At 41.2% G+C, this 22919-nt stretch overlaps 1 protein-coding gene across 8 annotated transcripts in view; it reads left to right on the forward strand.

Annotated features, from left to right (window-relative positions):
• LOC113165503 (unconventional myosin-IXAa-like) overlaps positions 1-22919 on the forward strand; it is a 108513-nt gene that overhangs the window by 15859 nt on the left and 69735 nt on the right. For all 8 annotated transcript variants that reach the window (XM_026365062.1, XM_026365064.1, XM_026365066.1 and 5 more), the window contains exon 2: positions 11598-12567. In XM_026365062.1, the coding sequence (XP_026220847.1) occupies positions 11665-12567 (903 nt within the window). In that variant the 5' untranslated portion in view covers positions 11598-11664. The remainder of the gene's footprint in view (positions 1-11597; positions 12568-22919) is intronic.

Consider the following 22919-nt stretch of genomic DNA (forward strand, 5'->3'; position numbering starts at 1 on the left):
GCTTTTACTGCACTCATTATTCTCCAACCTGACCTTTATTTCACCAGCATATCACATTCATAGGTTCATCTATTAAAGCAAACAATAAAACCACATAATAGGTAACATATAAAGATAGATAATTTATCTCAGAAAGCCTCTAGACTTCTTTATTCCTTCATAATCCTACACACAACTATTGAAGCTCCCACCTAGCTCTGCTGCTGGTAGTGAAGCAGCAATTTGATGGACAGAATAAAATATCACATCATTATAGTTAATCTGCAGCTATACTGTGGTTTAAACCACAGACTCATCAGCTGATACGCATGATTAATGTTAGGGAAAGAAGGCTATGTACATAACATTTTGTGTGCTGTAAATGCTATTTCCGTTTTGCATTTGTGATGCGTTCCCCACCACACATGCTGTATGCTTTAGCGTTTCTTGAGGAAATCTCATGGTATAAACATTAAAAATTCAAAGGGTAATAACTGACCTTGTTTTCTCTTTATTGCGTCAGCGGTTTTACAGATCATCTCTTTTACAAAGCTTTTTGGGCCACAGAAGGATTGCTGTGTTTCAGTGCTGGGACCGACTCACTGTTCTCTATCCAACTGTCCTTATCAACACTCTCACTGTTTACACAGATTGCTAGTTTGATGATTAGAGAAAAATCAACTCCATCAATAGAATTCTCTAACAGTGGGTATTGAGGGAGTGCTTGTTTAAATTAAATAAGCCCTCTAATGTCTTTAGATGAGTTGTTAAATTAAATATGAGTAACGCCATTTGTGCCTTTGTAAGGTTTGTTCTGCAGCAGATAGATAGACATGTTAGATTCAGCAGGTGCTTCTGTCATTGTCTAAGGCAGCCATCTCCTTTTACTGATTATTAAATACTCAGTTTTTCTCTTCTAAAAACAAGACACTGTTCTGTTTGCCTTTCTTTGCCTTCATCTGGTTGTATGGTGACCATTTTTAGTGCTGCAGACCTCTTCACCTCGAAGCCATTTGACTCCGTCGGCAATGACAGGACTGTTTTGTTGTATTTTTCATACACGTACATGAATGCATTAGCTGCTGACCTGTTTTGCTCTACTGTTGAGGCCTGGCAGGTTGTTGATGTGATGCTCAAATAGCAGCCTGCAGAGAGGAAGTGGCCAAGTGTTCAATCACTCTACCTGTCACACTGTGCTGTGTCTTCATTCAGGTCTGATTTCACAAAGCTGTTCAGCAGACATCGTGTACGGTGAGGAGCCAGGTTCACCATCTGCATCAAAAAGCATAATCCCTTGTTTTCCATGTAAACACATGCACACATCCTGCCGGTTGTGACATGTTTGGTTCTTGTTGGTCCAGAGCTGCAAGGGCCATTATTAGGGCCAGACGTGCTTCACTTTGATCTTACCAAAATGCCATGGCTCCACCATTCATTACGCTGCAGAAATTATGCATGAGGAACTGTCAGTCGGCAAGCATTACTCAGCCTGAGACCCTTTGAGCATGATAGAGGAAAAAAGCGGAAGGAAAAAAGCTGTTTTAAATTAAGGGTTAAAAGAGGATTGCATCCTTTGTAACTATTTAATTGGTTCTGACGTTTTACATCTCAGACATTTTTATGGACTGTCACAGCGAGCAGCTTAGAGTGAGCACTGCAGCCTGAAATAAGCTTGTTGTACTGTTCATTCTGAAGTATCTCCTGTCTGTTTGCACTTAATTTGATGGCAGTTTTTCACATTAATGCCATTCACATTATTTAGCCTAAGCTACACCGTCCACTTGACATTTCAAGCTCTGCAGCAGAAATAAAACTCTGCACATTGATTATTTGAAAATAAAAGTGTTGTCATCTAATGCACAAAACAGAGAGGCTGATATTGATTGTCGTCCTGCAGACACAAATCCCAGCACAGATCTGTGGATCAACGGGAAACAAGGGTGGAAACTGGAGAATCAATGAGGATGATGGAGCCATTAGTGGCACTGTGACCCTGGTGAGGTTTGAGAGGTTTTTATAGCATTGTTTGGAAAGTAGGACTGTTGATGTTGGGTAGCTGTGCAGCGGTTACAGACACAGCTGATGGTACATCTGTGGTCAGTTTGTTGACATTTCAGACGCAGGTTTTCTCGCTTATGTTGAAGCCCGTGCGTCTTTAAGCGCGACAGTTGTTCCCGCTCACGTTATTAAGTTCTAGTCTTTCACTTTCCAGAGTTTTGCGGTGTCCAGTAGTACCTCAGCAATAACTCTCCTGGATGGTGTTCAGCTGACCGCACCTTGAGAGCCAAAGCTGTGGGTAGAGCATTTCTTGTTCTGGTACAGGAGTTTAGAGCAAAGCTGCTTTAATGCATACACACTTCGGTGTTTCTTTTGGCCTCGCTCAAGTTATGGGAGAGAAACCCAAGCAGAGCTTGTCCGCAGCTCTGAGTCAGATCCACTGATTCTACATGGCAACAGCCACAGAAGAGCAAGAGGGATTGGTGTAAATGATATAAAATTTAAAATGTAGTTTTAAACAATTTGCAGAGGTAGATATTTTACTCATGTTAGTTTTACTAAATTATTAAAGACTAAGCTTTTATGTGTCCACATTTGTAGTTGCATATTGTCTGAGCAGACAAGGCATGATGGCCTTTAGCCACATTAGTGTTGTCACTGTAAAGATGGAAATATTGATCAGTGCATTATTGCGATTCACACTAAAATATTTGACGGATTTTTGTCTCTTTAACTGTTCATTTATTTGGTAAATATTACTCCTAATAAACCCCAGCATGCTACTGTAAGCACATGCACATGTAATCTTCAGTCCTTTAAGTAGCATGGCCAGTGACTGTCTTTGACTTCCATATATATATATATATATATATATATATATATATATATATATATATAGATATATATATTCTGTCACGCAACTAATTAAGGTGGAATAAGTATGTTTTCAATAACCCCTGACCTGTTTTAACCTCTGTCAAATTAGTAGTTTTGACCTTTTATGGACCTTTGTTGTTAGTAGTGTTGCTAGCCAATAATTTATGTAGACTCTATAATGCAACATTTTTCATCTCAAGGCACTTTACATAGTAAGACCATACATAATTGAATGGAAAGACCCCATTGAACAAGCTCTAGGCAACAGCAGAGAGGAAAAAAACGCCTTTAATGAAAGAAACCTCCAGCAGAAGTGATTGGGTGGGCGGGCATCTGCCTCACCCAGTTGGGGTTAGTGGAAAGAAGAGCAACAATGCTCATAAAAGCTAACCACCCAAACAGGAACAAGTGATTTGTCTTATGCTCAGTTCCTGTTGGTCACATTCAGGCTAAACCTCAGGCAAACGTACTCCAAGACACGCCCCACCATCCTGCAGGGAGGTCGACATTTTCTCTCTGCACACAGGATCAGATCAATAACGACTTGCTGCTCATCACTTAGAGTCATTTCTGTCTCCCTGGGGTTTGTTAGCCGCATCCAGAGAGAGAATGGAGCATAGATCAAGAAGAAAACATGCTCTTTTCTATGCATGGTGCAGTTTTAAGCCAACATAAGAGTTTGTGATGCACTTAAAATATATAAAGAATGAACCTGCAGAAAATTCTCTTTAAAATGTCCCTGGTGATAAATTTTTATATGTAATGAGATTTATTTTAAGACCATGCAAAGACTTATTTTAATATGCAAATATACTTCTTTTTTTTTTGTTAAATATTATCAGTCAGAATGTCGTGTGTTTACTGTCCTGTAGTCGCTCAGTGTTACTGCAGACGCTGTCCTTTTAAACATACTTGATGGCCAGTGAAACACTTTGTGAGTAATGTTTATTTTTATGTGCACTCACACTGTCAATTCTTCTTTATACTGGTGGATCTGCAGCAGCTTATGTGGCTTTAAAAGATGGATTTAAAAAGAAAGAGATGGAATCGAGCGATTTGGGAAATGCGGTGATAAAAAAACCAGCCCCACCCACCGTTAACCACAGAGGAATGAGAGAAGAAACCCCTCGAGTGAAGTCAGTGTACGAGTGGTGGAAGCACAGAAAACTAGATCAGGGAGAGGATATAAGATGCACATGGCATAGATTGATTTCAATCAGCCTGTAGCCATGGCAACAGATGCTTAGTTCGTGTCTAATTGGTTGAGGAGGGGCCTTTAATCAATACAGCTCCCCAAAGGGGTGTTTCCTGATGCTGATGGTCTATTTGTGTGTGTGTGTGTGTGTGTGTGTGTGTGTGTGTGTGTGTGTGTGTGTGTGTGTGTGTGTGTGTGTGTGTGTGTGTTGTGCCAGGAGGAGAATGGTGCAGGTCTAGGTGATGTCATCCCCACTGGGGGAATAGTGCAAAGGATGGAAAAGTGACTCTGCATCATGTCTTTGACACGCCAACACACGAGAGCATTGACCTTATGAGTGCTCCAGTGTTACTTGTGATGGTTTCATATAAAGACATAAATAAGATTTATACACAGTATAATCCTGCTAAAGTTCAAATGCTTCTCTTCCTCTCCTTCTTACACTTTTAAGTGGTATTGCAGTAAAAGGAGAGACCATGTTACTTTTATGTTGATATAGTGCAAGTAATGTACATCACAACTACAGGTCTTATTCATTTTTATGCTTGCATATTCACACACACACACACACACACACACACACACACACACACACACACACACACACACACACACACATATGCACACACACACCTACGAGAGCTGCACTGAATGACTCTGCACTCTGTGCACAAGTTTCTGGGAGATGTTTGTGTCTGTGTGGGCTCAGTTCCTGTGAGCTCTGCTGGCCCGCTGGAATTCAGGAATTCACACACGCACACACACACACACACACAAGGCATTTATTATTTAGCATTTTTTATACTCTAACCTTTAACTTTTTAAGTACAGTCGCCTGAACACATTTTCTGTTTTCCACTAACAGTGACACATTCACACACTTAGTAAATGCTGCAGTGTGAGCACAGACTCTGTGTGCTTTCAACAGAATTCATCCAGTCATGTACTGTATGTGTGTTCTGATTTATGGTTGAGTCACATTTACCAGTTTTCCGACCATGTAATTTTTGTCTATATGTTCAGGTAAGCATGCCACCATTATGTCCTTCCATCTTTGTAAAAAGCCTTTTGCGGCATCTTACTCTGGTGTTTAGAGCACTTGACTGTACTTTTGTTTCTCTTACCTGCTGTGTAGTTGATAGAAGACATTAGTGGTGTTTGAGTGTGTTGTGTGGACCAGTCTTCAGCTTAATTAACTGCAGTCAAATAGCCCCTATTTTAGATATGAACTCTTCGATTAGTCTTGGCTGGTCAGCGTCTGGTTGTGTATTTGTGTTCCTGTCTGCGTCTGTGTTGTGCGGAAGAATGGAAAGTGAAACTATTGTGGAAAGAAGTGATGTGTACAATGAAATAAATTAGCATAATATGATATATCTATTGTCACATGATATAAATGGTCATATTGCACAGATATTGCAATATGCACGTATTGTTTGTTACTGAAAAGCGTGTTTATTTTACTTCTACATTTGCCTTCTCTCTCTGCAAACTCCAGTGGAAAAGAGACAACACAAGCAGTCAATGACAGTTCTTAGAACTTAGAACCATAACCGACACGTAGTTCCGTTTTTGAGAAGGTGTACGCAAGCTCATGCAGCATGTTGATTTTGATGACTTGTGATGTGACTTTGCAAGAAACGGTATTTGAACCTTTTGGAATTTCAAGTCAAAAGTATTAACAAATATAATATGACTAAAATAATAACACAAAAATGAAAGATCAGATTTTGTTTCTAATTTTTTTATTCACATTGTATTTGTTAATACTCTTTAAGTTCAAGGGTCGTGACAGACGCATTATTGTATACACAGCATACACCTCAGTAACACACTGTATGATGTTGTACTTAAATTAGATTTTTGTGTGAAGGGTAAAAAAATCTGGTTAAAAGAGGTTTTGATCCTGCCTATGCCGACAGGAGATGTGTGAAGTAGTTTTTAGAAAGTTACAAAAACTGTTGAACGCAGCTCCCTTTATTCCAACATCAGAGACTTTAGGGGGGAGATGAGGTTTCAGACGCTGTGATGATCAGAGAAACACACTGTTTGTGCAGCTCTGCTGGAGCAGTTTTAAAAGGACTGGTTGTGTTTCTAAAGGACATTTTAGTGGTAGATACTGATACAGAGAAAAACTTCCTGCGCCCACATTTTCCTTAGATGATGTAGGTATTTAAAATTGCACATATGTGGTGGCAGAACTTTCTGATCCTCAAAATGTGAACTTATCAGGCATCAAAGACAAAAATAGCTGTATGCATGTTATGAATTAATCATAATGAACCAAGTAAGACAAAGGATTTTCTCAACATACTGTAAAGATAGACCACTTAAAAATCCTTTCAGCGTAAAATATTTAATTAAAAACGTACACACAAAAACAAATTAGACAGAAATCAAGGTGACGGTTGGATTTTAACTGGCTTTCATGTATCCAGCTGTATGCAAATGACACACACCCTTCTTCCTCTGAATTGAGTGGGTGGTTCACAAGGTGTGGTGTTTGTCAGGGCTGATGTTTTAGGAGTGTATGTATATAGTCTTTGTAGATCAGAAACGTTACCAGCAGGTAGTAGCGAGGAGTAACCCTACAAACAGTTAAAAATTCCCTGTAATCCTGAAATGATCGTCTCTGATGAGTGATTAGGGCGGGAGCAAGTGTGTGTCTGGAGGTAGAAGAGCTTTAATGCGTTAGTCACATCTCTTAAATCTGTAATTTAACCATGTAGGTCCTATTCTACTAAGGCAGTCATCATGTAGAGTACAAGCCTGAGTTTCAAGAAGAAGATGAAAACAGACCTCCTGTGTTGAAAGATTTCTTACAGTGTCTTTATGTGTGTGAACACTATTGGAAAAATGCTGAGTTTGGGGTTTATTGCCGTTGAACTGGTGAGAACAGACTGTGGGAGAGGAGGAGGGGGTGTTACTGTTTACCAGCCAGACTCTGAAGACCTGCAAGACAAGTCGAGCTTCTCGCCGGGGTTTAATATTTTGGATGAAAGCCAGTCTGATGTGCGCTTCTGGCAACTTTCTCTACTTCTATATGATCTTAAAGACTTCATGTCTCCTCCTATGCATTTGCATTAGAAGCACAGTCCTTTGCTGCACGTTTGTTGCACTGTGCCTCTGTAAATATCAGCTTTTATTCTCTTTCTGGGCTTCACTGATCTAGAAATGTGGCTGATAGAAGAGTTGTTCATGAGTCATGAAAGTCTCACGTCTTTTTATTATAAGCCCCTTTTCAATCAAAGATTTACTGTAAGCTGCAGACACTGAACTCTGTGCATTCTGTTGTGCAGGATCCAGCACTTTTATTGCATATTGCATAAAAAATGTTGGAAAATGAGCAAGACAGTGGCCCTTGGGGACCAGGATTGGTAGAGATTACAGTACAGAGTTTGGTCCTAGAGGTCTACTGCCCTGCCTGTTTTCCAACCATCCCTGCCCTAAGCTCTGATCACCTGGGTCAGGTGTGTCCAGTCAGTCAGAAGCTGTACGATGCCATCTTACATGAGGGTTGAGTGAGAAGAAGATGAAGTGACTTATCTTCCAGGTTCTGACTAAACAGAATCAGATTTAATAGTTAGCAGGGGCCAGGGTTACACACCGAGAAATAGAAAAGGTTCAGGAGCCTGAAGACAACAAAGGGGTCGATGTTGCTCATATTTCATGCTTTTATCTAAACCCCAAAACAAATCTACTAGATATTACGGTATTCTAATGGAGCATCTAATGGACATATGCAACCACAAATGAGACTTGAAGACATCACAGAGGTCTACTTTTCTAATGAGATTAGATTGTTATTATAAGCCAACACATCTTAATTTAACAAATATATTTTGTAATACACACTAAAGAGTAACTTCTGTCCTTCTCTTTAAATATTAAAATATATATCGATCGGTTTCTCCTCCACCTGAGCGACAGCTCTGAATGTAACCGGGGGACTGGAACCTGTCCAACAGTCAGATGACTGGCACGTTCTCATTAAGATGTCCTCCACTCTTCCAGTCGCTCTCGTTTTAAAGCACCAGCTCATTCCACCGCCTCGTCAGCTTACGGGCTTATATCAACACGCTGTCATCGTTTGTGAGTCGACCGTGACAAAACACGACGTAACAGACGTTTAGCCTCCTCCACTTTTCTGCCTCTTTAAAATTCTCCTCTTTCCACAACTTTCTGTTTCTTCTTATCTCACCTCCTGCCTTCCTCGCTGCTTGGCCTGACTTATATCGCTTTCCAGTGGCATCAGTCATCATGAAAACTCAGTCAGCTATAGTTTTTGCAGTAAATGCTGAACGTACAGTATTGAGGTCATGTCCATCCATTGTGCTCGACGTGTCTAATAGCTGTCCATTTCCTGCCTCAGTGACTTCACTGCTCGCAGCTGTTCGAGGAAATGCCAGAAAAGTTTTTTCATCTCTCAAAAAATTTGGCGGCCAGCTTAGTATCTTCACCACATGTGATTTCTCAGACCTTTAGCTGGTATGCAACCGTGACTCCTCACTGTGACCTTTGACCTCTGTGGACCATCCATCATTGCACACCCTGATCACCCTGGGAGTTCACCATAACCTTCCAGTGCCTTCTGATGCGTCCCGCTGGTTCATAAATTCTCAGGGAACAGGCTACTGAAAGCAGGCAAAGAGGTTAATTTTCTCCAAATTGCTCTGGAGATTTGCTGTCCAGTGATTTTCTCCCCCACCCTAGTAGAGATTTGAGGGGTGGGGTGGGGTGGGGGGGGGTCTCAGTTTAACTCAGGGTCATTGCTTTCGAGACAACAGTGCAAGAGAGGGAATAATTAAACACACTGTATATCCGTTTTTGGGAAAAATGCCATTACTCAGAGTAGGGATTTAGATTGTCCTCCTATCCTTTAAACTGGTAATCCACTATATTCTTTAATTTTGCCAACATCTGTGGGGTTTTTCGATGGTATTTCCCAGAGATCATTTCATCAGAGTGACTTGTACTGTAAAATATTTAGTGTTTTGTTCTGAAAGAAATCGAGCTTTTGTGTTTATTACAAACAAGCCCTGAGTTTTATTTGAGAATGTACGTACAGTAATATTCTCTATAGTAAATATAAGCATGCTAACTGTTTCCCACACTTCCACTGTACACTCTCTTCCATGCTACTGTATCTCTCATTCTTTCTCATTTTGTCTTTTGCCCCAAGCGACTCCCGTTTCTCATATGAGGGCATGTCAGCCACACTCATAAGTGACTGTTTTCCAGCTTAATGATTCACTGAGTTGGACTGACAGCTGAGCTAAGTGAGCTACAGTGAACTGATGAAGACCAACCAGGCACCAAGAGCTGGATTCAGTAACTATATGTGTGGATGCAGTGCCCTTTGAAAGATTTTAAAATATAGCCATGTATTCTTAATATAATCTGAATTTATTTCTTCGTCCATTAATCAATCACAGGTGATCAGATTTAGATTCTAGCAGCTTCACAGTGACGTCAGTTTACCCGAGTAGGAGCCTTTGTGTGTTTGTTTGTTCGTCTGGTTTTCTTCTTTATTCATGAAACATCTAAAAGGAAACCACCAGACAGCACAAATGGACACAAATGCTGACTGTATTTACATTTCTGCATAATAGACTTGTATCTCTGACCTTTTACCCGTTTGAGGAGCTCATTAACGTCCCATCTGCATCAGTTGTGGGGGACGTTGTTTTGAATCTCGTGCACTCTCTCTCATCTCTGTCTGTTTCTCAGCTCTGCTTTCTTTGCCTCTGCTCGTTCTTTCATCCTGCACAGTTCATGTCTTTGTTTCTTACATACACCCAGCTGTCTGTTCCCGCTCTCTCTCTCTCTCTAGCTCTGTCTGGTGGTGGTGGTGGGCTGCTGCAGACTGCTGTAGGTGGTCAGAATCACTCCAGACAGCAGGAGGGAGAGGGGAGTCTGTCTGGGGCGCTCAAAGGACGACTGGCTGGCTCATCATGTGCTCAGCTCCGAGAGCCATTCAATTAAAATGCTATCCAGAAAATAAAAACAAGAGATGACATGAAAGAGACCAGGATTCAATTTTGAGTGCATACAAGTGCATTAGAACCTGCTTTCATCCAAATAGTTTGGGCTGCATTGCACTGACAGTGTTTGTTTTATCATTTCTTATTCAAACAGCTGTTTCCCCTACTTTGCGTTGTGGCTCTCAATAAACAGTCATATAAACGGTATTTGAAGTGATGTTTGCTTTGGCACTGAGTCTTCAGAGCACTGGTAAAGAGAGAGAGAGGGGAGAAGCATGAGAGAGATGGAGCCAGATAGAAAACCAGCAAAATAGAAAATAGGAAGATATGATGAGGTGCACTCACTAAAAAAAAACAGGCGTCATTGAAAGGAGCTTCCACCGGCAGGGCTCAGTTAATCCTTCACGGCGGTGGTCTTGGTGTTGGCCTACATTTAAATGTAGTTCCTGTTTGTGTATTTTTTGTTTTTCCATCCACTCTTTTGGCTTCACACACTCTGATATTGATTTATCAGTGTACAAAATAGCACAGTGCTGGTCATGGTCTGGTGTCCAGATAAACACTTCCCCTTTTTACATTTTCTATATTTATTTCTAATGATTGCATCGTGAATTCCTCAGTGGGGCTTAACTTCATATATTGCATCTATCTATTAACATGTGAAGCACGTTTTTCTTCATTGAATAGAAAACACTGCCAGTGATGCCAGAAACACTCACGATGCACTGATTGAACAGTGTGTTATGAGGGATTGAAGTGTAGAAATCATGCAAAAATATATATTATAATTATAATAATTGTTTTGTGTGCTATTTTATTTTAATACACCTTTATTAAATCAGATAGTGAGACTGGATTGTGCAGCCTGCACAGTAATTGTAGTAATTTAAGTAGGTAGGTTTTTCTATGTAGAGCATTTGAGCGAGTTTCTGTGGGTTGATTGTAATCAGCACCTTATTTACCAATGATTTACACTTTTTTTTTTATTTTGCATTCGACAATTCATAGTCTGTAAAAATGAGGACGTAGTGTGTGTTTTTTAGATACAGAGAGAATGGAGTGTCCACTATCAACGGGGAAGTTGTGAATTAAACCATTGTGCTCTCATTACTGCTACATCTATGTGCAAGGTGGCAGCTGTTAATCTTGGCACATGGCTACAGCCTTTGGATTATCACATGAGCACACACACACACACACACACACACACACACAATGCATGTGCTTCTGATAAGCTGTGGACAGTAGCTTTCAAATTCATGAAGCAGTTACTGTTTCTCATTGTTTTGAATAGCTATCAGTTCTTGTCTCATGCTCCCTTTGTGGCGTTTGTGATAGTAGTTCCCTTTACGATCCGAAATAGAGAGCCTATTTAGTCAGCCTACTCCGTCATGGGACAGATGAAATCGCCATGACTCTACTGACCCTGTTGGGAGTCAGTGTAGTGGAAATGCCTGGGACTGTGAGGATATGGAGTGATTTCTGAAATCGCTAGTATCTCCAGTGAACCCTTGTTCAGTTTTTTCCATCCGTTTTTAACCGTCTCCTCTTTCTCTGTCCTCTTCCAGTTGGGATGTCCTGAGTCAGTCCTACGGGCCCAGAGAGCCGTGTGCTGATGGGACCTGCTGCGCCACCATGAGCTTACAAGATGGCAGCTGCAGCTACGCTAGCAGCGCCAACATGGCCACCACTAGTGGCAGCATGCGGCGGCGCCTGGAGGACCAGGAGTTCACCCTGCGGGTCTATCCAGGCGCCCTGGCTGACGGCACAATCTACTGCCCCGTCACCGCCCGCAAGAACACCACAGCTGCTGAAGCCATCGAGTGCCTCATTGAACGGTTGCACCTGGACCGGACCAAATGCTACGTGTTGGCTGAGGTGAAGGAGTTTGGTGGGGAGGAATGGATCCTCAACCCTGGCGATTGCCCTGTTCAGCGGATGATGTTGTGGCCACGAAACGCACTAGAAAATCGCAGTGGACTGGGCAGCGGAGACGACTACCGCTTTCTCCTGCGGGAGAAGAACCTGGATGGATCTATTCATTATGGCGGGAGCCTGCAGATGTGGCTGCGGGTGACTGAGGAGCGCCGGTGCATGGTGGAGAGGGGTTTCCTCCCCCAGCCTGCAGGGAGTGACCCTCCATCTGACCTCTGTGCTCTCCCAGAGCTAACAGAACGCGCCCTTTTGGAAAGCCTGCGTGCACGTTTCCGCCAGGAGAAGATCTACACTTATGTTGGGAGTATTCTTATTGTGATTAACCCTTTTCAATTCCTGCCGATCTACAATCCTAAATATGTCAAGTTGTATGACAACCACACTCTGGGGAAGCTGGAGCCCCACATTTACGCTGTGGCCGATGTGGCGTATCACGCCATGTTACAGCGACGGAGGAACCAGTGCATAGTAATTTCTGGTGAGAGCGGATCTGGGAAAACTCAGAGCACCAACTTCCTCATCCATCACCTGACTGCACTCAGCCAGAAGGGGTTCGCCAGCGGGGTGGAGCAGATCATTCTTGGGGCAGGACCTGTGCTAGAGGTAAAGAACACATACTACTTACTGTAGGGTGTGATTCTTCTCATGTTGTCTGTGAGTTTGTCTGTTGTTAACTCATTATTTGATTTTAGTTTTCTGCCTTTTTATGAGTGCAAGCACACCATCAACTAGCTTAAAAGTCTGTTTCCACTGCATGAGCACACAGACCTTGTGGGACAAAGGCAGAGATGTGTAAAACAAATTTATTTCCTATTCCATCATTTGGTGGAAAAGCAGTTGAGTTCAGTCTGAGACGGCTACATTAAGAATCCAAGGCTGTAGACTGCATAACTCGTTAATTCTTCTTTAATTGTTTTGGATGGATCATGACACAGTGAGACTGGCACACGTTTGATTGACCCCTACGCTATAAAACCACTACAAACTATGCATCTGTGTTGTTTGTGGTTGTTTTGCGTCTCTTTCTCGTCATTTTAATTGTCACTGACGACTTTTTCTCAACTCACTGCAGATATTTTGCACCTCATTGTCCTACACTGGAGATGTAGTGTGTCTTCTTGTGGTTGTTTTATTCCTCTTTGTGGTTGTTCTGCATTGTTTTGTGTCTCTTTGAGGATATTTTACATCCCTTTGTAGATGTTTTATGTCTTTTTATTGTCATTTTGCATTGTTTTGCATTTTTGTGGGTTTTCTGTGGGTGTTATTTCGTTTCTGGGATATTTCGTATTTTGTAGGCAGAGACCTTTTGGGCCCCTGAATTGTACCCTGTAGGCCCATTTAGTAACCCAGTCTTGTGTTTCAGATCTCCCAGTTTGTGTTGACTAAATAAGTTCGTACCAAACTGATGTGGTATAGCTGCACTTACATTTGGGCAGTGAGCTCCGAAGGCCGATTCATGTGGTGTTAGTTTGACATCTCAGTTGAAGAAAGGAAGTGACAAAAGCCTGATGAAATCTGAAGTCAGCAGGCTTAGTGGTGGAATGTCAGCTCATGAGAAGAGGCATGAAATGGATTATAGAAATGTCCTTCTGAAACTGGAATGCCTCAACTTGAAGGGAAATCTATATTCAGCTCCAGCTTTACCACGTATCACTCTTCTATATATTATGTGACCCAGATATGGGGTTTTTGCATGGACAAAAAAAAAAAACCTAATGGAATGTCGTCTAATCCGCCCTGGATTAAAAATCAATAAAGGATTATGGAATTTCAGTTGGAATTTCATGTTTTGGGAAGGTCCTTTCAAGGGCAACACGTTCTCCTCAACCTTATAAATATGACTCAACAGGGCTGCCATTTTGTTCTGTAGCTCGCAGCTTCCTGTCAGGACATATGGGGATGATGTCAAAAGCAGCTGTGCGTGTTGACACCATGTGCGTCCCATGTGGAGTTCTGTATAGTAAAACAAAGCTGTGGTGCGTTCAAATGGACATACATTTTTCATCTGGAAATTATGAATCACCCAATGCATCACCTCCTCGCTGCATCTGGGGAAGAAGTGTTTGGATTTTAACTTTCAGTAAAAACCTAATGTTTTAAATATGCTGCAAAAAAAAACAACAAGCTTTAGTGTAACAGGGTTTTCACATGACTCCTCCTTTATCCAATGATATGCATCCTACAGTAAGAATCTGTGACAAGATTGCAAACAAGGGATGCATCTTACATGGAAAATGACTGCAATTTGGGTCGTGTAGTATTACACATAGATGAGCACCACACCTGCATAGTCGCCCTTTTCTGTAGGTGATGATTTGACTCTGGTGACTGAATGCCTGTCACAGCTCAGATGCCAGAGGCGACAGCGGCTGCAGGGACTGAAAGGCTTGTTTTTGATAATAACACAGATAGAGGAACATTACGCTCTGAGGAACTAGAGAGTAAGGTCCCGACAGAACTGCTGGTGGCTTGTGCGTGGGAGCATGACAGTGTCCTGTATAATCACTTCCCCGTCAATCACCTGTGTGACCAGGCTGTACTGTAAAACAAAGTGCACAGTTTAAATGTTAGAGATAAACAGGCAAAGAGAGATAGTGTAGCACACCATATTGATTTCTGGCTCCACTTTTTTGTGTTTGTGTCATGTTCTTATGGTCTTGGTCATAATTTGCCATCTTAGCAGAAGTTATCAACAGAGAATCAGCAAACTAATTAACATGTTATATCTCAATTCTTAAATTCTGCAAAAAACACTTTAACCTTTAAACATAAGAGCGTAATAGATGTGAGTTGGCAGATTCACTTACCTTCAGACAAAGCCAGGCTCCTTCACCTTCACGCAAATCTAAGTTAACCGTCTGCTGGATGTTGCTTCATATTTAACAGACACATGTGGGAGTGGTATCAAGCTTTTGGCAAGAAAGTGAACTACTGCAAAGATGAATTCTCCTAAAATATCCAAGTGTCTTTCGGGAATTTGACTGTACCTGCTTGGTGGTAACTGCAAAATGTTTAAAATAATGCTTCACTGTTTTTGCATATATAATAATATTTAAGTATAAATTATAATCCTTTGTAAAGCTAACAGGGGGATAGTATAACATCATGTCCTACAGTATGCTTCAGTGATCTAAAACACTAACAATTATACTACAGAGACAGTGAACATCTTGTTTTTTAACCTTTAACATTAACATTTTAATTATTTTTCATGTGTTCTGCACTTTTTCAAACTCTCCTCAAGAGCTTCACATAAGCTTCACAAAAATACACTTTGCATTTTATGAACGACAGCTGGATACAGACAGGTTATAGGCGGCTGTCAATGCCCTCGGGCCTGGAGTGTTTGTTTGAGAAGCAACTCAAAAAGTTTACAGGCTGCCTGAGTTGAACCAGCCGAATTCTTTGGTTGTAATGTCAATTACAAAACAATTTGCTTCGGTCAGATGCTGCTGCTGCTGCTGCTGCTGCTGCACTCGAGCTTTGAGAAAGTTTGAACGTTCGCCCGAGGCACAGTCAGGCTGAAAGTATGAGCTCAGCAAGGCTTATAAGTTGGATTGCAAATGCATGCCAGTTTTGAAGAAATGCTACAATTATGGCCAAATTATTGGTTTCCCTACATGTTCAACAAGATAAGCTCTCTGTCGTCCCACTGTTTCAAGCTACAAGCCTCATATACTGTATGATCCCTCCATCCTCTCTCTGTGTAAATGGGTCTGCTCTTTGTCTATTTGCACATGTATTACTTCATACACAGAAATGGGCAACTTATGGAAAACTGTAGTTACACTGACAGTGTATATTATATTATATTCACCACATTTATATCTGCAGTATCTGAAAGGTGTATTTTTGCAGTACTGACGTGATAAACTGGGTTGCTTTTAGCTAGGTGTACCTAATAAAGTGATAATTCAGCGTATTAGATTACAGTTCTGTGAAATGTGCCTTTAAACATCTTTGCACATCTGCTGCACAGATTGCAAGAAGCAAATTTGGGATTTTGGTTTATATAAATAAAATTTACTCCAACGCTTCCACCCACTGTGCCACATATTCCATATTTCACACATGCAGAGATTGAAAACCAGACATTATGGTTTAACAAGGTATTTTACTGACCATCCACAACTAGCTTAACATCAGCCCCAATAACTGAAGTCCCAAAAGAGAAACAAAACAATGAGAGAAAATAGCAAAACTGTGGCAAGAGCTAAAACTCGTGTCAACAAACAGACGACTCTGGAATAAGCAGTAGACATTCAGACTGTACCAGCATCAAGGAAGAAGGTCTGGATCAAAAAGGAAAACAGTTCTCAGGATGAAATATGTCCCACTGGCAGGAGAAGCTGTGGCTGGGCTTCAAGTTGAGAACATTTGTATAAGAGTCTGCAGACTCAGATAAGTCATTCTTTCTGGATTCACTTAGGAAACTTACTGCCAGCAGGATGAATGGAGTGAAGGTGGGGAACCTGCTGTTTTTTTACAACATTAACTGAATAACTTCAGTTCTTCTGCCCTCTACACTTGATTGACAACATTAAATGTAGATTAAGTAGCACCACAGCGTGTTTGTATTGTCTCTAAACACAGTGACAGCTTCTGTCTGCTCAAGGGAAATAAAGACAAATAAGCTTCAGTGAGCATGTAAGAGACGGTAACACTGAAAAGCGTAATGAAGACTTAATAGAGGCTGAAATGTGACGTCAGCCTCTTCTTTCTACCCACGTCCTCGCCTCCCTTGTTCATCCTTCTCTTTTGGATCCAGCTGTGTGCTGCACGAATCAGCCGTGCGCTTCACATCGTGTTAAAGTGAAGTGCAAGGTCAACAGCTATGCAGGTGAAGGCTATTCTAGTCATTTGTTGAGCAAGTGTGGAGGACTCGCACTCCCGGATGGCAAAATATACAAGCAAATATGTTTGTATACACAACATATGATAGAAAACAAGCTGACAAACGCCTACACAGCTCAGCTCAAACCACAATGCAATGAAATAAACGCAGCTGCATATCAGAGCCGCAGTTCACGTACATTACACTTCCTGACTGTTGGGCTTGAAAGAATTTGCTCAATAAACTATCCAATAAGAAACATTTGATATCCATATTGGCAAATAAACCCTGAATTTATGCTATTAGTTTTGGTTTTGAGATGATTTCCGCTGGAAACCTTTTCTGTCCAAGACCTTTCTCTGATTGTTTCTGGTTCAAAGTTTATTCTTATTTTCTGTCAATGCTTGGAACACGGTTCATTGAATTAGACGTATGTAACCTTGCACGTATTGCTATAATATTGTGTATCAGCATTGTTGTACACAACAGTAGGAGGAATGTTCTCATTACTGGGATTGCAAGTAGCTGAGAAGACTACACATCCATGCTTGACAGATATTTACATGCACACAACTTATGTTCACCTTTATTCCAGGTAAACTGCAGCTGTAGAAGCTCTCTGTGACTGACACAGTGGTGTGTGTGTGTGTGTGTGTGTGTGTGTGTGTGTGTGTGTGTGTGTGTGTGTGTGTGTGTGTGTGTGTGAGTGGGACTTTGAGGGAACTACACAACACTCGCCTTTTCAATTTAGCATTTTCAGCTGTTGACTCACTAAGACCGGGCACATAGGGCTTTATTGTCTTGATTGATAGTCTTCATCTCTTCAAGGACATGTCGGCTGCTGCAGGGATCAGGCTTGTGACCTTTCAGCTACAGTACAGCTTTTGTGGCCACTGAGCTACTGTGTGATGCCTCCCTGATGAAACACAGCATTGCAGTCACATGGCAAATTGTGACCGTCAGCATTACGCCAGGCCTGCGGTATCATCTAACAATTCTCTATATGGTCTGATCGACCACTGGAATCATGAAATGGTCTTTAATAATGCACCGCAGATGGCCAGTGACTGCAGTCGTGTGTAATTTAAGCTGCGTTCAGAGCCAGGCGACAGTAGAGATATGACTGTACAGGGGGAAAGCGCTGATGGGGAGACAGCTGGCAGGCTGATGGGAAGGAGTCAACTTCTGTGGACATGTGTGTCTGGTAGTCTGGTCATTGTTGTGCAGTCAGGTGATGCAGCCTGTTGAGTTTCAGACAGCTAATTATACAGGATACATGAGGGGAAATGTAACTATAATTACTCAAAGTAGATTCAGTGTTTGTCTTTATTTGTGCTGTGAATGTGAAAACTCAGCTCAATGCAGCATGATTAAATGTACTTAGTGCTTCTTTTACAAGCTTTTAGCGTTTACTTGCCCTCTAATCTGCTATGATTGTATAATAAAAACCCAAGTAGCTTTTCAAGTGCTAGTTGTGTTTGCAGACAGTTGTGAGTAACACAGGGAGATTTGTTTAACATGTTGTTGGTATTACAGCTACTGTAGCTGATGGTAAAACTGTTACTCTCCAGGTTTCATGGTTGTGAAGTCCCAGATTTGTTTGACAGATTCTCAAAGGTGAGAATTATGATTGAAATGTGTTGTCAGTAAAGGTGGAACAGATTTTAAACGACCTTATTTAGTAACAGGAGGTTAATCTATAAATTATATTAGTATTTATTAATAGAAAGGATTTTTATAAGAATCTAATCCTGCAAAAAGTAACTAGTAACTAATGATGTAGCGTGGGAATGGAAATACTCCAGCAAAGTACAAGTACCTCAAAACTGTACTTAAGTAAAGTACTTGCGTAAATGTACTTCTGCATGCTGGTGTAAAATAAAGATTTTAATATTGACTTTTAGATTAACTTAGAGAAAGGCTGAACTTGTGTTTGAATGATGTGCACGCTGCACAGACATCTTGGAAAATACATTATTTCCCTCCAAATGTCAGATATAAATATCCTCAGTAAATAGTTTAGGAGCTCATCTTATTCCAAGACGGTTTGAAAGGTCACGCAGCTGCTGAAGGATACGTTCGCTGTAGTTTCTCTGGCTTAAATCCAGTTAATGCAGGAATAATGTTGAATGAAGTTAGAAAGTAAGAAATTAGAAAATAAGTGAATATTTTTCCATCTCGGATTCGGTGCTGGTCGTGTTTCTCTTTTTGAGAACTAAAGGTGAACCAGGCTTCAGCTTCATGACAAGCTTACATCCGTGCCTCGGATCCTCTGAGGCTTTGACTGGGGCTTTGAGACCCCAGCTGTGTGGTGCTGTGTCTCAGGGCAGACAGGCTGAGGGGTCCTGTGGGGCCGCGGGGGCCAGATTACAGCCTGCCTTTGTTCTGGTGGTGTGGTCATCAGACCTGCCTGCTGCAAAGTGGCTGAGTACACCCCCCCCTTTACCAGATGGTTCCCATCCACATGTCCCCCCTGATCTTAACCAGGCCCTCGGGGACAAAGACCTGTCTTCTGAGGCTGATAGATGGCTCCAGGTACTACCTCGACCCTGTGGTTTTAAGTGTGTGTTCGAAGGCCTGTGTATCATTAAGTGTGAATGTGAAAAAGCTTGAGGAGCCGCCTGGTACCCCCATCCTGCACCACAGAGCCGGGGACTGGAGGCAGTTCCTCACACCTTGAATCCTATGTAGGCGTAAGGACACACTCACTGTACAGTACCAGTCCCACATCTGCTGTGGATGAACCCACTGAACCTGGCACACCAAATGAAAACCTTAATGCCTGTGACGAGCCTGGCAGCTCGGGAAGGGAAACATGCATTAGAGGACCTTTACTCAAGGTGTGTGTGTGTGTGTGTGTTTGTGTTGTAGGGACGCTGCATTCACTCCCACTTAAATAAGGGCAACACTGCTTTGCTCTGTTTCCACTGCAGAGTGTGTGTGTGTGTGTGTGTGTGTGGAGTAGAGATACCTGTCAGAACGTGTTAGCAGTCAGCTCTCCCAGCAAAAGGGGAATCTGAGACGTTCACCCACGACTGACTATGTCCTTGGTCTTTAAATCACAATGAGACATCCAAAAGCTCTCTTCTATCAAGGCTGGTCTCTGCAGAGGACAGGCAGGTTTTACTGCAGAGCACTTTGCACTGCTGTTCTGCACATAAGGGACCGCCTCAGTGGATGGTCACATCCGTTTTCATTCACCTTTAGCAGAAGCTGGACGTTTCATAAGGCTGTTGCACGCATTCATGTTCCTGGTAAAATGACCCACTTTTATATTGTCATCTTTCTTTCAGGTTCCCTTTTGTGCATTTTGCATTTTTAAAATGACACCTCCTCTCCAGAAGTCTCACTTCCTTACGTGTGTCTTAATAGCTCAATAGCTGCTGCCTTTACCTCAGAAGGTCATGCATTTATCGGGAGTGTGTGTTGACCAATCACATATGCCACCTCGGGTCCTCTATGTTCCTGTTAACACTTCCATCCCTCTAATCCGTATCCTCTGGGCAGCGAGCGCACTTCAATACGCTCCCAAACATCTGTTTGCTGGATTATCCCCGTCTCCTTCTCATTCTGTCTTTCTCCGGAACATTCCTGTTTTCCTCTCTCAGGAAGCTCAGTGAAATGTGCATTTATTCCTGCAGACAGCTGTGCACACTGTACTCAAATGCTCTGTGGTTGTATAGTTGACCTGGACAAGATTCCACCTGATATCAGCAGCCAAGTTTTCTGTTCTCGCTGCTCTTCTCTGCAGCCTGGGAAATTATTTTCTACAGTTTTCTCAGACTTAATTTGTGTCTCCTCCGTATTTTATGCTTAAAATCTCACAGTTTCTTTGAGCATCGCTTTAATGACTCTCTCATGTATAAATCATCAACAGAGCACATTTCCACATTTGCCCTACATGAAATGTAACAGATGACTTCTCCTGTTGACGTGTTAACTGATTGTCCAATGATAACATACAGAATACAAATAATAATTGTCATAATTTATGTTTTCCTGGAGTGACTCACACTAACTCATATTCAGATCCTGAGAGGACAAGAAAAATCAGCATATTTTCAAATTAAGGACGTGAACTCCAGCAGATATTTGGCATTTTTGATTGATTAATTATCAATATAGTTACAGATGAACTTTCTTTAAACTAAATTTGCAGTTTGCAGACACTCGGATTCTTCTGGCTGAATAATTGTTTAAATTCAACATTAAAATGTCAAACTCTCCCTTTGCCAACAATTGTCTGAATAATTCATCATCATCAGCCTGGGTTTTGCAGCATCGTTGTGATCACCTCGGCAGTTTTAAGTGAATTAAAGAATCACTGACACTTCTGTAGCGTGTGCAGGAAAGGAAATATTCTTTTGAGTAAATGCAAATTATCTCGGATATCACATGTTTGAATAAGTAAAAGTTTTATTTTGTGCAGTGACCCTGAATAAATGTGATATTGTTTAAAAACAATGGCTGACACAGTGTTTGTTATCAGGCTGTAGTGGCACTGATTCCTCTGTGATAGTGAAAGATTAAGCCATGTTTCAGTGAAGTCCTCCTTCTTTTTTTTTTTTATCTTGAGGACTTCAGGATGACTCCACCCAGTGGATTTAGTGAAAGGCTTGTGACAGGAAATTGATAGTCCAAATGGGCCTGATTCAATCTGAGTCTGCTTACGTGGTGTCACAGCAATCAGACACAGATGAGATTACAAACATTAGTTGGACACAAGGCCATCTGGACCGATGGGAGCAATTTAGCAAATTAGATCTGGATTAGTGATCTCATCTATTTGAACCTGTGTTACGGCGTCACCAATGAAACGTGGACATTAATCTAATTAAGCATCACTTGTTGAAAAGGTCAGCTGCTTTATTTTTGGTTTCAGGATTGTTTAAAATTTCAGTTTTATTCCTAGTAGGTTCTCAGTTTAAATTTACATCTGTCTTATGTTTAGTCCTCCTCATTTGGTCTCTAACATACACACACACACACACACACACACACTAGCATGTTACTCATTACCTTTTCTCTCTCTCTGCGCTCTGTGGTTGTGATCCACCCTTTTGAGGAGTTATTTTAAGTTTGAAAAGAAAACAAATTTGGCTTTTGTTTGTGAGTTTCTGGAGAAGGTTTGCCTCAGACTAATTGGTAGCCTTGGTGCATGACAGCATCATATGGTGTTGCACAGAGGACAAAACATCCGAGAGGAAAGAATTCAGAGATGAAATAAAAATATCATTTTCACATGTTGGAACTTGACTCTGCACTATGCAAACATGATTTATTGCCCACTGTTTGTTTAGTCTCTGTTCTTCACACTTTTGAAAACAAATGTTTTAACTGAATTTAGTTTAATAATACATTAAACCACAGTGAATCAAATGGCCAATACTTATATTAAATAAGTATCAAAATATGAGTCATAGTGCCTTTTTGGGACATGGTAATTTAGTCTTCATGACCTGAGACCAAGTATTTCTGTAATTTTATATATTATAAAGAATAGAAACATCAATCCTGAGTATAACCTCTTTTTTTGTAGCCACACTTAGTCATACAGCACCAAGTCTTCATTTCTTGTAAGTCTATATGAACTTGTTACTTCATTTTTCATGATTTGAAGGCCTCCTCTTTCAGAAAGTGCTGTTGTCCTTGTACCAACCTCTAAAAACCTCTTCAACCTTTTTAAATGAAACTTCAGTCTTCAGATGAAACCTGTGCTGCACTGCATCTATTACTACACTGTTACTACCTCTCAGACATCCTGCTGTAATTGATTTTGGACTATAGTGAAGTCCATTACCAGGGATGTTCTTGCTCCATCTTTGTGGTGAGACCCCCTGCTGTTACAATCCTGCTCATTTATATTCACTTTACTGTTACAGCAATTACAACTCTGAATCTTCCTAGAACCCCTTCTGCTTTTTTGTTCCGTCATTTTTTCTTAAGAACTAAATCTGTGTCACACTCTGAAGAAGTGCAAGCTAAGGCTGTCTTAACGTGTAATACGCCACATCACACTGAAATACTTTTTTGTATTACTTTGTTGATTCACGTCTGAAGTCTGTGATGTTTTTTTTTCTTTCTTGTTTTTGTTTTGTTGTTACACGTATTGCTGATTTTA

The sequence above is a fragment of the Anabas testudineus genome, chromosome 6, assembly GCF_900324465.2.
Source record: "Anabas testudineus chromosome 6, fAnaTes1.2, whole genome shotgun sequence".
Taxonomy (NCBI): Eukaryota; Metazoa; Chordata; class Actinopteri; order Anabantiformes; family Anabantidae; genus Anabas; species Anabas testudineus.